General features: G+C 44.9%; 1 protein-coding gene across 1 annotated transcript in view; it reads left to right on the forward strand.

Moving 5' to 3' along the window:
• Positions 1-17,263, forward strand: part of DOC2B (double C2 domain beta) — a 192,921-nt gene that overhangs the window by 59,953 nt on the left and 115,705 nt on the right. The window contains exon 3 of the mRNA XM_075904663.1: positions 9,246-9,320. Coding sequence (XP_075760778.1) covers positions 9,246-9,320 — 75 coding nt within the window. The remainder of the gene's footprint in view (positions 1-9,245; positions 9,321-17,263) is intronic.

Genomic DNA, 17,263 nt, shown 5'->3' on the forward strand with positions numbered 1-17,263 from the left:
GGGAAAGGCCAGGAGTATGCTAGATGTCTAAGGCACTCTAGGGAACTGTTGTGGTAACTTGATGCAGGAGCCCTTAGGCCAGTGGTCTCCAATGTGTAAGCATGCAATCACTTTTTTAATTTAATTGCAATCCAGGATCTACCTCCAACCCAAATACCCCTACCCCTCCTTCTTCATGCCCCTTCTCTGAGGCCCCGCCCCTGCTCACTCCATCCTCCCTCCCCCATCCTCACTCACTTTTATCAGGCTGAAGGCAGGAATTTGGACTGCAAGATGGGTTCAGGACTGGGGCCATGGTGTGGAATGCAGGCTCCATCTGGGCACCACTTACCACAGGTGGCTTCTGGATGGTGGTGCAGGGCGCTATGGCAGGCTCACTTTTGTCCTAGCTCTGTACCACTTCCAAAAGCATCCGGCAAACTCTCTCCATCCCTGCTCCCCTCTGGTCTGTGGAGATGGGGTAACTAACTCCCCTACCATGCTTGACCAAGGTCCACCACCACATAAGCACAGAACAAAAACAGTTCTATCCAGCATGTGTGTGTCTGTACATGTTACTTTTTATTCTGCTGAGAAACAGAAATTGAAAGCCCAGAACTTGCAAGAAGCAAGAACTGACAGATAGGCTTGGACATACCAGAGCCATTAATTTATTTTTATGAGACCATAAGTATATGTGTACCATGTTTATGATGAGATTTGTAACTGTTATTTGACAGGTGATCCTGACAGGTTTGGTAAAGTTCCGGCACTTTGGCTGCCCTTCTCTTTGTGATGAGAATTGTAACTGTTATTTGTAAATGAGAAATTTAGCATTTTATAAATGTTTTTAAAAAATAAAAAAAATCTGATTTAAATACAAAAAATCGGATTAAAAAAAATTGATTTTTATCCACCCGCTTTTCCACACAGTTCAGCCCGTGCATCTGACTTGACCCACATCCTATCTTCCCCCTTCACTATTCCAAGCTAGGTAGGGCTCCTACCCATGCAGTTCTGCATGTCTTTTTCAGTCTTGCCCCATATTCTGCTCTCCGCCCAGCCCCTTTTCACCGCCTCCTGCTAATCCAGTACTGAACTACACGAACAGAGCTATGTTGATGGACATCCACCTGGACTTTCAGCCCCCTCTTCCTGTGCCCCCCAAGAAAGCCTGTTTTAATGCTGCAAACCCAAGTGACGACATCCACGGTCAAGGCTTTTCCCCCACTTTAACACGATGAATGCGGAAGTGGGGGCACACAAAAATACCCCAAAACCTTATCTTCCTAGGCTTTGGTATAAAACTTCCCCCAAAATCTTAAAAACCTAGATTTTTGGGGCTAAAAATTCGCTGCCCCTATCCAAGTAATGATAAGAAAGCCAGGGGAGAGATCACTTGGGAAATCTCAGCCCTACAGTAAAACCAGGATGCAAAAACTAAATCAATACCAGGTTAATAAAAAAGAAAGAGAACTTTTATTATCACCACAATATTCCTGTTACAAGCATAATGACTAGATAGAAAAGTCACCAATTAATATACTCATGTCCCCCCCCCCCCATGGGCCAAAAGCTTAGTTACAAAGGAGAGGAAAACCCGTTTTTTAAATGCACAGACACCAGATTCCCATTCCCAAACCTTTTAAAATGGATTTATCTAAACTTTACCCTACTTACAGATAGTGAAGAGTCTTTTCTTGGAGAGAGACATTTTGTCTGTCCCCCTCTCTTTCTTGGAGAGAAACTGCCCAGAGACAAGGGAGGGAAAACCCCCAAAATTCCTTTGTCCCAGTTTGAAATCCCTATCTGCATTTCTATTGGCTGAGCAGATACCTGGCGAGGTAAAGTTAACCCCTTAGTCCCCAGGCTGTTTCCATCCCTCATGGTCATGACATCCACTATTTGCCTTGGAAGCTGTTATGCTGTTCAGATTGTATCTCTTAGATACTGATCTGTGCTCAGTTGAATCTACATTTCACTGAGAGGATGAATGACTGGGCAAGGCACATTTGCACTGGAGTGAAGGCGCTGCTAGGGTATGCTTTGAGTTAATTACTTGGGGAAACTGAGCAGCCCAGACTGCAAGCTTCATTCCAGTAGGAACTGACCCTGCCCTAATCTTCAGCCTTGACTTCTACCTCTAACTTTCCTAATGCTTTGTTGCTCCAGAGGTGAGGCAGCGGGAGATGGGATGCTATAAGAAAGCTTTCATTGTGGCACTACTTTGGTTGTCTCCGAGGACAAGACTCTGCCCTGAGGATGTGGATGGGCTGCGTTGTAACCAGAGCTTCTGGAGAGAATTCTGGCTAACTCTGTTACCATCCTCCTTCAGATGCACCTAGCACAGCAGCCTGCCCTGCTGGGCGGTGTGTGTGTGTGATGGACACAGCTTTACCCCATGCCAGGTAGCTCACTGAAACACTAGATAAGAGCAGGACCTGTGCTCCATAATGAGGTTCTGTCGAGTCCTTGTGCCAGTCACAGAAAGGCGGGGAACTCCTTGTGCTTTCTCTCCCACCCCATGCGTAGTGGCTGCCCAGAATCATCTAGCCTAGAATATGGGGTGAAACCCCTCTAGTTGGATGTACGTGAGCGAACGCTTTGGAGGGAACATTAGGGACCGGGGGATATTTGAGGCCAGTTGGGTGGGCTAGGGGGCTCACTGAGGGAGAGGTGACTACAGCAGACATAAACTGCAGCTGCTGGGCTGTAGCAAGGGCTTGTCTCTTTCATGCTAAAATTAACCACATGCCTAAATCACATCAGGCAATTTGGGAGGGAGAGAGGAATGACATTAGGAGCTTCTGACCATTTTCCAAGCCATTGTCACTCCGTTTTCCTGGCTGCATCTGTTCAAAAAGCTCTTAATAGCCTCCTCCGATGGTAATTTAATTGAAATGAATCAGTGGGTGAATTACAAAGTGGCTTGTCTTCCTACGTCTATCTTCATGGGGGATTTGCTTATTTACTTCTTTATTTGCAGCTTGGCAAATGCAAAGGACCTTGCAGGGAGAGGCTGTGAGCAAGGTTGGCCTCTGACCCCCAGGGCAGGGCCTGTCAGTATTAGGGATTCCACTTGAGAACGGGAAGGGCATGTTGTCTAGTGATGAGAGCCAAGCACTAAGCATCAAAGCTCCTGCCCTTTGGGCTGGTCCAATACTCACTGATATGTCTGGAAAAAACTCCAAGGGCATGTTTACGCAACAGGATAAAAGTCGAATTAAGCTATTCAACTTCAGCTACATCAATTGCTCTTCCTTTGACTTTCCTTACTCCTTGTGAAAGAGGGTTACAGGAGTTGGAGTAAGAAGACCTCCAGTTTGCCATTATTTTGAAATAATGGCTTGCTGTGTAGATGCATTTTTTGTTATTTCAGAATAACGTTAGTTATTCCAGAAAAACACTGCTGTGTAGACATACCCCAACTGAATTTAGCAGGCTGTAGCTCAGGCCCTTGGTTCCCAGCAGTGACCGTTGTTTTGTTCGGTAGCCCTCTTTTCTCTACGCCTGCTGTTGGGATTCCACTGAGCTCTTTTTCACTGGGTTCCTCAAGAGTTCAGTCCGACTTGAGCCCCGTTGCTCAGGTTCCTTTATTTGGCATACAGCAAGGCTAAGTGGAGTTGATTTGAGGGTATAGGGCATACCAGATATCTAAAGTTACACAGCAGATCTCTTCCTTTATGTACATTCCCACATTTTGGGTTTGGCTTGATCACTTTGTAAGAACCACTAGGTGTACTGCATGCTCTGTCCATGCACCACTTACTCTTTACTTCATCTTTGCATTCCTGATGTATCTTGTCTGTTGGGAAGTTTCCTTGGGGATTCACCCTCTTATCTTCCCTAGTACAGATGTTCTGTTTCAAGCCTGCTGATGCATTTACCTCCTTAATCCTATCTCCCAGGAAATGAGCCTCACCCAGGTGTCAAGCCATATTTACTTCTGCATTAGCCAGTCTGTGAAATGGGGATAATACTGTGCCCAGCTCACAAGGGCTTTTAATGCTTGGGAAAGGCTTTACGATCCATTGAGGATAGGAATAATCTGTGCAAGGAAGGTGTTTTCTCCCTTTGTATTTTATTAACTTGTATAAAGGGAGAGCAACTGCTGTCAGATGACAAGCACCAGTGTTGTCTTGCTAATTCCATTGTCTTCAGCAGAGCAACTTCTGATTGACACTGGGGCACATGAGGGCAGAACTGGTCATTGTCTTCATTAGCACAGTACTTCATGCATAGGTAACAAACTTCTCAGGAAGATGTAGAACTAAGGAGAACATATTATGGCTTTTGTTACCGGTTTCGCAATAGCACCTGGAGGCCAGTGTCCTGCTGTGCCAGGTGCTTCACTATACTCGTGCCATTTTGTTTTTCAGTCGCTTTCATTCAAAAGGACCAGGGATCAAGCCATATTTTCTCTCTCCTCCTAGCAAGTAACCAGGATCCCAATTAAAACTAGACTGGGATAGCCATAATATGTTTTCATATAAGACTCCACGTTGGGGCTTCTAATTGGCCTAGAAACTGCTGAATTTGGTTTCCCTTTTCTGTGCTCCCGAGCAGCTGCTTCTAGGCTTTTATATTCAGGACAAAGATTGTCTCTCATCTGTGTGTGTGCAGTGGACCCTGATCCCAAATGGAGTATTTGGAAGCTCTTTCTAAATGAATATTTACTATTGCTGCTTCCACCTCCTGACAGAGCACAACTGAGCTTGGGAGAGGATTTTTGTATTTGATGGGAAGAGAATGGGAATTGATGGATTAAGCAGTGGTTGGATTAATGCAAATGAGTGATGCATATTCATAAAATTCACATTGGATCAGTACATCATTTGCAAAAAGCATCTCGGCCTGTGGCTTTTAGGTAGTGATAACAGCTTTGTGGGTTTTAGCTCCTCCTGTTCCTTCAGGTCGCGCACATCCATCATGAGCATCGTTAGTTGCTCCACAGTTCTCCCCAAGCTTGACTCTTTGTCAATGAATAAATACTGCAGAGGGAATGCTTCTCCCTTGGAATCTTGTCGGCTATAGTGTGTTGTCAATAAAGATCAGGGCTGGCTGAAGGACTCTTTTGCAGCCATCTGCTTGGAAAAAACAGTCTTACACCTCTCTAATTGTAATCACATGGATTTGTTTGGTAATGGAATGGCAGAGGCTGAAAACAACAGTGAGCTTGGTTTATGAGGTTTTGTCTTCTTGCTCTGCTGAGTTCACATTTGACAGATGGAATAGTGATGGGGTGGGAGAGAGAATACTTTTTATTGGACCAACCTCTGTTGGTGAAGGAGACAACATGCTGAGTGACACAGCTCTTCTTCCTCAGGTGAGCCGTTGATGTGTGTTGTCTGAGAGTGAAAACTCCCCTATTTTATCCCACTCCAGCCTGGTCTTTCCCAGCCTGTCCTTTATTATTAGCAATTGTGAAGGGAGCACTGTTATGCTAGGCACTGCACAAACACATGGGGCTTATCCGCACAAGAAATTTGTTGCACAGGTGTACATGAAGGTGAAAATTTAAACCTATTTTAGTTAAACTGGATTAGCCCCTGTGAAAAAATGCTCTTATTTTGGTTTGAATGGCTTGTCTCAGTTTAACTTAAACCTGTTCCAATTTGACTTTTCCTTAAGTTGCCAGAGAACAAGTTTAAACTAAACCAAAGTAGGCCACTCTTCATTCACAATTAAACTGATGAACGTTTGTGTGTAGACAAAGCTATGAGAGACATTCCTTTCCCCAGAGAGCTTATACTTTCAATAGACAACACAGACAAAGGGTGGGAAACAGGAAGGAAGATTGCAGGTCTGGGAAGAAAACTCAGGTCTCCTAACTGAATTCTCAAGCCAGTGTCTTATCAACCATGCTGCTCCATTATTCTCTTCTTGAATGCATAGGGTGAGATGGTTGACTTGTGTCAATTGGTATTGTTTGTACTAGCTGAAAATCTGGCCCCAAGTTTTACAGTAGAGGAGATCTGCTGTTATGTGGTACGTTATGTGCCTAGCTTCAGAGCTGAGAAGCCAATTGGGCATTGGCTCCATAACTAATGTGATCACCTTTCTCTACTGGTTCGCTTTCATTTTGTTCCTCACTAGCTGGGTGGTAGAGATTAATTGAAATGCAGCATTGTTCAAGCAAATCCATTTAGTTTGGATTCACCACTGATATTTTCATCCCTTCAACTGGTAGTTTTATGGCTCTGATTTAAAAGCAAAATTCACTTCTCTGCAGATGAAAATGCTATTTCCACTTGCTCCCTTTAGGATAGGTTGTTTCTTTTTTAATAGCTCTTTCTGATGGAGAGAAGATTACATGCATGAAACCCATAAGAAGCATCATGCTCCTTGCAAGAACCCTCATACCAGAGACAGACAGAACTCTTGCTCTGAAAATCCAGGATATTTGAGAATAAATACCCCCCAAGGTCATGCACAGTGTGTGGAGCTGGGTGGATTATTTGTTGTAGCTGTTGTATGCAAGGGATTTAGTCCGATGTTTCTGCTCTAAGTTATCCATAAGCAGGCTTTGATCTTTATACACCTATTCATTGTATGCAATCACTTGACCAGCAGTGAATATGTTTCTGCTAGTAGGTTGTCTAGCAGTGTTTTGTGCAGGTATGTGTGCTTTGCTTTTCCTAAGCTGTTAGTGTGTGGCCTAGGGATGTTAAAATGCATTTAATTTTATAAATATGTAACTGCTGTAAATTTCCTGCATGTGCCAACCTGCCTCCCCCTTGTGCTGCTGCCTCTGTATCAGACGCAACAGAGCCAGTGCTTGGGGGGAGCTGGCTCCCTGCAAGGACTGGCTCCCATCTGCTCCCTTCTGCTGCCTCTGTATCAGAGGCAGCGGGGGAAGGGGTGGTGTGTAACCATTAGGATTAACCGATGAGCCCATGCAGTTCATGGAGGACTCCATTGTAGCACCTGTTTACACCCCCTTGAGCATTCACATGGTATCAGGGGCCACATCCCTACCTGTCCCACTCCACCTGAGGGGACATTAAGGGCAACCACTGCTTTACATATACTGACCTGGAAGACCCAAGGTTGCTGGACGTAGGTAACATGAACAGGAATGTTCTTTCCCCTTGTTAATTTCTGCTCCATTAATGAAGTAAGTTTTTAATATACCTGCTTTTATATTTCACAGATTTTTCTTTGTGTTGTTTGTTACTGAATACAATTCTGTTACTTAGAAAATAAAGTCGTCTTTATTACTTTCCAATGTTCGCTGTGATGTGCCTGGCAGTTCTGAAAGCACTCACTTATCTGTTATTGTCCAATGTGCCACAACTCACAGGATCAGTGACACATGCAGTATAATCACCAGTGCACAGCAAGTACTGGAAAATTACCAGGTGCACTGACCATGTTATAGTCAGATAAATACACCAAGCACCACACAGTTCCTAACAGGTCACAGAATAGCAGGGCCAGGTAGACCAGTAGTTTTCAAACTACGGGTCATGACCCAGTATTGGGTCATGGAATATCAGGCTCTGGCTCTCATTGCTTGAGAGAGATCAGGGGGATCAGGTGACCAGTGAGGGTGATAAGGCAGCTACCTGCCTGTCCTGACACCACAGACTGCACTGTGTCCCAGAAGCAGCCAGCAACTGGCCCACTCCTAGGTGAGGGGTGAGAGTGTACAGGGCTCCATGCACTGCTGCTGCCCTGAGCACTAACTCCACACTCCCATTGGCTGGGGACCGGCTGCTGGCTTCTTCTGGGGCACAGCATGGTCTGAGGTGCCAAGAGAAGCAGAAAGCTTCCTTAGCAACCCCTCTGCACCACTGACTGGGAGTCACTCCAGGTAAGATCCTCCTGCTACCACCCCAACTTCCCCCAAAGCTGGAGCCCCCTCCTATAGCCCAAAGTGCTCATCCTCAGCTCCACTCTGGAGTCCACACTCTAGTCAAATTGTGTTGGGTTGCAGGCATCAATAATTTTTTTTCAACTGGGTCATAAGGAAAAAAGTTTGAAAGCCACCACGGTAGAACACAGTTTCCCTGCAACACATTACTGCGGTTTACAGTTCAAGTGCTCTTTCAAAAACTTCCTGAGCTCTATAGCCTTTATGTCTAGCTATTCAAATTTAGCAGACTTCCAATTGCCCTCCACCCCAGTGGCAGCTTTCTCCCTCCCCACACCCCCATTTGCTTCACAGATGTTATGCAAGACACAGCAGGCAGCTATAACAACTGGGATTTTTTTTTCCACTGAGATTCAACCTTGTGAGTAAACAATGCCAGTGTCTTTCATTCTACCAAAAGTTCATTCAATTTTCATTTCTCATCAGCTGAGCACATAGTTAAATCTATTCTTCGTGCTGTCAAGGTGGCCCAAGCGATTTTTTTTGCCTCACTATGCATTATCAGAATTTCCAAAAAACAGTGCACTGGATAGTGGCGGATGACACAATGGGACACTTACTCCTAATGCACAGCGCTGTGTGTTGATGTGATTACTCCTGATGAGTCACTGCCTCAGTGTTGTGTATAGCCAAGCATGCATGCATGTGCAGAAGTGATGCACTAACTATAGTGGCTTCACGCCAACATTACTTGTATCGACCAGAATTTGCAGAGTAAACCCGGTCTTTCTGATGATAATCTATAATCGATGAAGGGCTGTGAGAGGTTCATTATATACATACTTTCTTGCCTCAGGAGTCTCAATGCAAATAAAGTATCAGGTGGGCAGAAAGCAGCTTCCTGCTTCTCTGAAGGCTGTTCTTTCCTCACACTGTGTGTTAATAATGGGGATTAGATAGGTGTCATCATCCTCTCACCCTGTGCACAGAAGTACCACACAACAGCAGAAGTATGTTTGCACATAAGCAATTATAGAACAGCAGAACCCTGCAATTTTATACCTCCAAAATTGCTGAGCTGAGTTACTTAAGTCTTGAATTAATTGTGACATTGGTGCCAGGATTGGCTGTTACTTTAACAGCAGAGATGCAATACAATCAATGCAAAGTACTGTGAGAGAAGTCTTCCAGAGGCTCTCTCTTGGTCAGAATTGTACTCTGCATTTGACTTCCAAGAGTCTGGCTTTTTGCTGCACAGCTTGGGCTCCATGGTAGTCATATATTCCCATTGACCAGTTCCAGGGAAAAGACATAATTGTTAGTTGGGTATATTTGTTGATGTAGAAAATGGATTCTAAGTCACACAGAGAGGCTGCTCAGTCTGAATAGTAAAGAGCTGGCCTATGTTGTAATTGTTGTAACCTTTCTTGTTTTTTCCCCTCCTCTTCAGGGCCTGAAGCCAATGGATCATAATGGTTTGGCTGATCCATATGTCAAATTGCACTTACTCCCAGGCGCTAGTAAGGTGAGTTGTAGTTTAAATTCAACCTAAAATCTGTGTTTTGTACATAGCTCAGCGTTGCTCTTCTGTCTGCCTTATGAAGTTATGCCATATGCTGACATGTGTATAGCAATATACCATGCTGCTGTTTTGGGTTGGGGATCATTTTCTAGTTAAAATTGACTATGTAAAACAATGTTGTATTTTAGAGGCAGATTTTCAGCAAGCCTCATTTTAACATGCATGCATAGTCTGCAAGTACATCCATGTTCTAGTAGTTATTTAGCAATGACAACGGACTTGGTGCTGTACAGTACAACAAAAGAGAGAGTCTCCAAAGAGAGAAGGGTGAGGTAGCACACTGATGAGTGACAGTGCAAGCAATGGTATCAGTACAAAGACGTAGGTGAAAGAGTGCACTGGTTAAATTGCATATGCTCAAAATGTACATAACAAATGAAAAAGTGTCAGTCTTAGTGAGCATCTATGTCAGAAACACATCAGGTGATGTCCTGGACTCACTCAAGTCAAGCTACCCAGTCAAATCCCTCCTCCTTTCCAAAAGCCAGAGAGGCCTTAGCTGACTGAGCAAGAGAATTTTTACCATTGACTTTAACAGAACCAGGATTTTCATCTTGGGGCTTATTACAATATCCATCAAAAATTAGAGAGCTCAGATTTGACATTAGGGTGTCTCTCCTAAATGCTTACTGGGCCTAAAGTCTCTCCAATTAAAGAAAGAATAAAGCACAAGCAACAAGCTATGGTCAGGGCAGGAGTCTGGCTGCACAAAAATGTAGTGTGATCTGGAGTTCGTGCATTATCGGGGTAGTAGATGGAGGTGGTTGAAACAATTTTCAGAATCAGAAAATGTCATTTTGACACAACCAATTTTTTTTCAATATTCTCTAAATTTCAACAAAATTTGCTTAAGAAAAAATTGGAAAATTTTCACAAGTCTCAATGGCCTAAGTTGGTGTTTTCAGAACGAAAAGTTTTTTTTAATTCACTTCCTTTAATAACAGGGTCCAAGACATGCTGGGCTTTAAAGATGATCCCTAATACATTGAATTTCACCTAAGGCTGAGAAAGTCACCAGCGAGATGCATAGATGTTATCCTCTGTGTAGTGACCCACTCCAAGGAGTGGTTGATCACTGTCCGTGACTATCCTGTCTCCAGTGATGGACGTGCTCACAAGCTTCGTGGGACCAGTAAGAGACTTGTTGAAAATGAGCTGCTGAATGACAGTAGAGCAGGCTGCCAGGGAAGTCACTAATACAGATGCTTATGTCCATCATAGCTCACGTGGATTAATGTCAGTTTTGCTGATTTAAAAAAAAAATGAAGTTCTGAAAAGCTAGCAGTGTTTCCAGTGGGAAGAGCAGACCCTTACACAGAGGATCCCAGTCTTCGGGGCTTTCTAAATGAGAGAGGCCAGAAGGGACCATTATGATCATCTTACTGGACCTCCTACTTAACACAAGCCAGGGAACTACCAGCTCTATGATTCCTGCAGAGGAGAGGGCTAGAGAAATGAGGAGAGGAGATAACCACTGCCCATATGGTCTCACTTGTTTAGTTGGTATAACAGAGGCCAGTGAATGTTTGAAAACTGCACAGTTCTGTTTGTCCCTTCTGTATTCCTGACCAGGACTGTGGAATAACCCCTTAGACTCCCCTTTCTTCCCCTCCTGCACCATGGAAAATCCTTCCCTTAGTGAGCCTGGTGCCAGCTAAGGCAGGACTGTGGGAAGTTAGGACTTTGGGAGGTTTGGGAGCCTTGCTGGGGCTCTTGTACATTTCAAAGGAGGAATGCGGAACTCCGCCTACAACCCAGGCCAGCGGGAAGTCCCGCTGACTCTGGGCTGCATGCAGAGTGCCTGCTTTGAAATGCACAAGAGTCCCGCATTGGGGTTTCAAAGTGGCAGTGCTGCACAGTTGTGTGGTGTTGCCACTTTGAAGTACTCCTTCTCTGCTGCACCTTATACAGTACTTATACAGAAGTACTGTATAAGGTGCAGCAGTACTGTGCACTTACCATATGTAGGGCCTTTCATTTTCACATCTCAAAGTGCTTTGCAAAAATGGTTAAGCTTTGTTATGGCTATTTACATGCTGTGTAGCTGAAGCACACCGATGTTTTGGACAGTTCAGCTCTAAAGCTCTGAGAGTTAGGCCTCAACACCCTTCAGTGGGATGTGGGCAATTAACTTCCTCAAGTGTCTCTTAAAATCCAGCCCCAGTGACTGGCTCAAAATCACCCAAGAAGTCAGTGTGGGAGAGCCAAGAATAGAACCAGAATCCTTGGCTTTAAGTTATGTCGTCTAAGCACTGGGTCATATTGGGAACAAGTAGGAGGTGCTTCCCTGCCTCTCTTGGAGGGAATTTATTACACCCTTACAACCCTTCTTCCTTACGTGCCGTCTGGTACAGACAGTTTAAGGAAGAGCTAGTGTGGGAAAGGAGGATTGCACTCCAGCAATGGAGTGATTCTTAACCATCTGCTAGAGGGTAGTAGAGTACCTTCCTGGCACATCACCTACTTGGAGACGAGACAAACTTCTGCTGGGGAGGGGTCCCTTAGGCCTTTTCTGTGTCTGAAAACTGGGATCCTGTTGGGAAAATATTCTGAAAATAAGGGTCTGCAGTGCATTAAGCTATTGTCTCCAGAGCACATTAAAATGGTGATGGAGGAGAAGCTGTTTTGATCAGAAGGCTGCAGCACATCTCTTGGGTAGCACCACTGGCTTTGCAGCTCCATTTACTTCTCCTCCTTTTCTGTCTTAGACCCACCTCTTAATACCTTCCCACCACCATATCTGCTTCTCTTTCACAATCTGCCCAGAATCTTCCCCCCAACTCATGCACACACTTGGTCCCTCCATCCACTGAGCTAACTTTTCAGCCTTTGTTTAATTTGCTGGGCCTAATTTTCATGTGTGGCTACCTAGGTCTGGCATCTGGATGTAGGCTGTCCACTAGCAGTTGGCTGAGCATCACATTTAGATACAGCGTGGGAATCTATATGTAGGTATTTCAGTAGCAATAGGTTGCAAAGAGCATTTAGGTGTGTCAGTACCAGTCCTCAGTTCTGAGGACTGGCTTCAGTGCCTAGGTGTGAGATTTGGGTGCCCAGGAATGTACCCTTCTTTATAACTGTGTTTCTGTGCTTGAGGGAGAATTGCTACAAGAGATGCTGGGCAGAATTTAAACTTCTGTATTTATATTTTGGAGGCAGGAGAAGCAGGTAGAAAAAGTGACCCAAATAGGAACCAGAAGATGGTGGGAAAGGGAAGTTGAGCCACTTGCGTTACCCTCACCCAACCATCCCTGGAATGTCAAAGCTAGATTGTTCCTGGGCAGCCAGACACTGTAGTGGTCACTGCTGTGGGCTGGCTTTCTGCCCTCCCCCTTTTCCCCTCCATAAAGAAAACCTCTTCAGAATCATTTGTACAACTGCAATGGGAGGTGAACTGGAAACCCAGGGCTTGAACCAAAAAAACGGGATTAGTCATGGGCTAGAGTTTAACTGCAGGGCACGTTTTAGCTCCTGAGTGATGAGTGATGACTGTCAGATTTCCTGTGTCTTGCTGATCTTGGTTTCCTTGATGAATTAATAATGTGTTGGCTCACAGCAGAGCAGGGGATGATGAGGGCACTGTGGAATGACAGAACTGATTCTCCAGGACTGGGCTGATACTTAGCACACTGTCTCTGTCTTTGCCATCCTGCCCCGGGTTTCCTAGTTACTGTCTTTGCAGCCTTTTTAGTGGAGGAAGAAATGCTGTCATTCACTGTTTAAGTTTCATTCTGCTTCATGGGACTAGTAATGTGTCAGTCACCATCTGATATTCAAAAAGCATCTCCCTTGTGCTTGAGCCTGGGAAAGGATCACTGGAAAGCCAGCTCATTAAAAAGAGATGCCACCTTTGGCGGCTTCTGTCCCATCCTGCGTGGTTTTTCTTTCCTTTTCTCCTCTCTTCCATCCTGCAGTTGGAGGATGGTGAATGTAAATGACTCCAGTGCAGCAGCGGCTCAAAATGGGAGCCATGCAGAGCCACATTGGGGATACAAAAGAGCTGGCTTGTTGTGTATGATGCTGGCTCATCTTTGACTGTGTGGGCTGGTTGCTAACTTGCATTCAAAGAAGCTTCACCAATGCATGGAAAAAATCTCCTGATGTTACTCTGCCATGCAAGCAGCTGTGCAGTGTAGTGGGGTTATGGCAGTCAGAGGAGTGGTTTGTGCAGTGGAAAATGGGAAAAGTGGAGCCAGGCCATTGTGTCTAGCATGCAAAGACAACTTCTCTGTTTCATTACATGAAGTGTCTGAGACAACTTGCTCTAGCAGATCAGGCCTCCTGAGGCCAGCCGGCCAGCTAGCTGAGAGATCACGAAGTGTCAGAGGTGCCCTAGAAGGTGCCTGACTATAACTGGGGATGGTTGTGACAGACCAGGCCAGGTCTGGGCACAGCTGAGGGTGTCCGCTCAGAGCGAATTGCTCAAATTTGGGGCTCCTTACAGCCCCCGAACTGGAGACCTTTCCAAACAGGCTACAAACCAGTTCCACAGAGCGCTTCAGCTGCCTGCCTGAAGCCTCATGAGCCAAACCCCTCCGACATCCCAGCAATATCCGTGCCCCAGATGGCCCCGGGCCTCATAAACAGGTGAGGGGGTTTTAGAGCCCAATCTCACCTTCCCCGAACAAGTTCTGTCCGGTTCTAAGAAACCAGCCACAGATCCCAGGTCAATTTACACTCTGGATCTTACCCACAAATCATGCTAAACCAATCTACAATCTAAAGGTTTATTACTACAAGAAAGAAAAGCATGAGAGTAAGGTTGCTAAAGTATCATACATTACATGCATCGAATCTCCCAGTTCTCAATGCAGGCTTGCAGCAAAGATGTTATAACTGCTGGCTTAAAAGTCCTTGGTGTGCATCCTATGTCAGGATGGGTCCACAGTTCTTCCCGGCTCCTGGTTCCCTGAGAGGCTGCATATGGGGTCAGAAGCAGATCTGAAGACCAACATGGAGTCAGCCACATGGCCTATTTATCCCTCCTTCCAGGTTTCTTCCAAGCTGGCTAGAGTCACATGGCCAGTGCCCAGGTGTGTCTTTGACCTCCAGAGATCCGTTGTTCCCTGGAGACTTGTTCATTAGCATGTCAATAGGCAAACATTCCTGGCCCATCACTCAACAACATATAGAGAAATTTCCAGTCTCCATATAGAGTACATATTCATAACTCCACCCCCAGACATTACACAGATATATGAAGAGCATATACAGAACCAGTAGATAGTAAGCTTTTGTTTGACACCTCACATGGCTCCCTTTGTATCACTTTTGTGGCAAACACCCCCCTATGCGTGCAGCAGTGACCCGGCTGCTCCCCTCAAAATCCAATAACGTGACAATGGTATATGTCTAATAAGTGCTCAGGAGACTGTCAGCCAACGGTCAGGGCAGTGTGTGTGTGTGTGTGTGTTACTGAGAAAAGGTTTAACGTCCGTGCCTTTACCGCTAGGACGGGGTCCCGTCGCGGAGGGCAGCCAACAGGCTGACAGATGCCCCAAGTTAATAGGAAGAGCTTATTACATCTCAGATTTTAGCTGCTAGGATACAGGATCCCTTCACAGCGGGCAGTCTAGGGAAGACTGAGAGATGCCCCAACGGATCTGTCACCTGGGAGTGACACAATCCAAAACGCCCAAGCTCTCCCTATACCTGTCCCTTATGACCGGCTGGAGTTCTTTTAAATTGTGCTTGGTTCTGTTACAGCAACTGAAGGAGTCAGGTTAAAGCTTAAACAGTTAAAGGTTTATTAAAGAAGCTTATAAATCATATGGCTGCTCCTGCAAATAGGTGAGATCAGGCTCAGGGTTGTGGGGCAGTGTTCCCTTTAAGCTGTGCCCTTGGGCAGCCATCCAGGAGAAATTCAGGTGCCTCCCAGCTGATTAGCAAGTGCCCACAGGTGGCCAGAGCTGGCGGCATGTGTTCCTACTGGTGGTGTACATTCACACATGCTCAGTGTACATAACATTCCGTACATGGATGGAAAAAATAGAGAGGACATCGCCGGGAGCGGGTATCTCTGACAATTAACAAACATGTAGAGGAGTTTAATACAGGTTAAACCTCTTAAATCCAGGACTCTCTTGTCTGGCAACATCTGTGATCCGGATATTGCTGGACCAGAGAGTCCCGGTGCTGGGGATTGTGAGCCATCCTGGAGTCTGGCAACAAGGGTGTTACCCACACAATTATACATTCTAGGGGCACCCACACTCACTTGTTCCTAGGGCTCAGGCATAACCGTTACAGTATAGGCACTCTTCTGCAGTCTTAGGCGTAACCTTACACTTCGTGAGTTTGTGGGGTCTTTTACCAGTGAAAGAGCCTTATGCAGTAATATCCTACTTAATCTCTATTTATTAACAGTCATCAAAAACAGCATGCACACACCAGGTATACAGTTCTCACAACTCCCAGTGAGACAGATGAACTCATCTTCCTGGCGAGTCAGGATCAGGTCTGTCTGGGGGGACTCCAGTTTCAGCACGGCCATTGGCACAGGGTTGAGGTCTAGCAGCAGTGATCTTGGAGCTATGTCCTAGAGTTGGTTCCCAAAGAATTTCCTTTTGGGCCCTGGTTTAAATAGTGAAACCTAAGTTTTGCTTAGCTATACCATAACCATTATTTTACTATAATTTTACTAATCAGTCGTAACATACTGTCACAGAATTACCTAACCAATCCTATCCTTCAGAGGGGTAGCTGAGTTAGTCTGTAACAGGAAAAACTTAAAAAACAACAAATAGTCTAATAGCACCTTAAAGACTAACAAAACATGTAGATAGTATCTTGAGCTTTTGTGGGCACAGCCCACTTCTTCAGATGACAGGAGTGTTGGAAGTCCAGATCCAAGAATAAATAAGGGAAGGAGGAACAAGGGGCAGGAAGGGGGGGGAGGCGGAGAGGGAAAAAAAAGAGACAGCGAGGAAATAAGTTTCAGGGGGTAGCCAAGTTAGTCTGTAACAGGAAAAACTTAAACAACAACAAATAGTCTAGTAGCACCTTAATGACTAAATGGTTACAAGAGGCTGATAAGAAGCATTAGTTTGCACTTGGAAAGGAAGATGACCAACACCAGATTCTACACAGACATCAAGAACTATTAGCACCTTCATTGTTTGGTTGGTTGATAATGTGCGAGCCATCCGATATCCCGATTCATACTATTTGCATAAGAATTAAACTTGTGAATGAAGTTAAGTTCCAACCCTTCTCTGTGTATTTGGCTTGTGGAATTGGTCTGGAACAAAACAGCGACTTGGAGATCCATTAATGAGTGTCCAGGAAGATAAGTGTTCTCCAACAGGTTTTTGTTTGTTGCCTTTTCGGATATCTGATTTGTGTCCATTAATTCTTTCCTGTAGAGACTGTCCAGTTTGGCCAATATACATTGCAGTGGGGCATTGCTGGCATTTGATGCACAGATCACATTAGTGGATGAGCAGTTAAATAAGCCTCTGATTTGGTGGCTGATGTGCCACCTTCGTTGATTTACACCTAGCAAAATTAATTATACAGAAGTCAGAAACATTAAAAACCAGACAGAACTTGTACAGACAAACAATAGAAAAGTGAGGACTGTAATCATAGAATGAGGATTCCACAACTTCAACTATTGATAAACAGTTTCTTGCCAGACAAAATGCTGTTAAACTTCATTTTCTTTACCCACCTTGAGATCTGTTTCTTATAATCTGGTGATAGTAGGTGCCATTAGGATGGAATCTCCTTCTGAACAGCCTGGTGTGACACTATTTTAATGCAATTTAGATTGAATGTGAGTATATGGCTCCAAGCTTTACAGCTAATGGCTGCTGCTCTTCAATCTGGATGCAGAGGCAGGCTTTAGGCCTTCCATATGGTTACAGAAAAGACATATGGTTCCA

This window comes from Pelodiscus sinensis, chromosome 21 (genome assembly GCF_049634645.1).
Source record: "Pelodiscus sinensis isolate JC-2024 chromosome 21, ASM4963464v1, whole genome shotgun sequence".
Taxonomy (NCBI): domain Eukaryota; kingdom Metazoa; phylum Chordata; order Testudines; family Trionychidae; genus Pelodiscus; species Pelodiscus sinensis.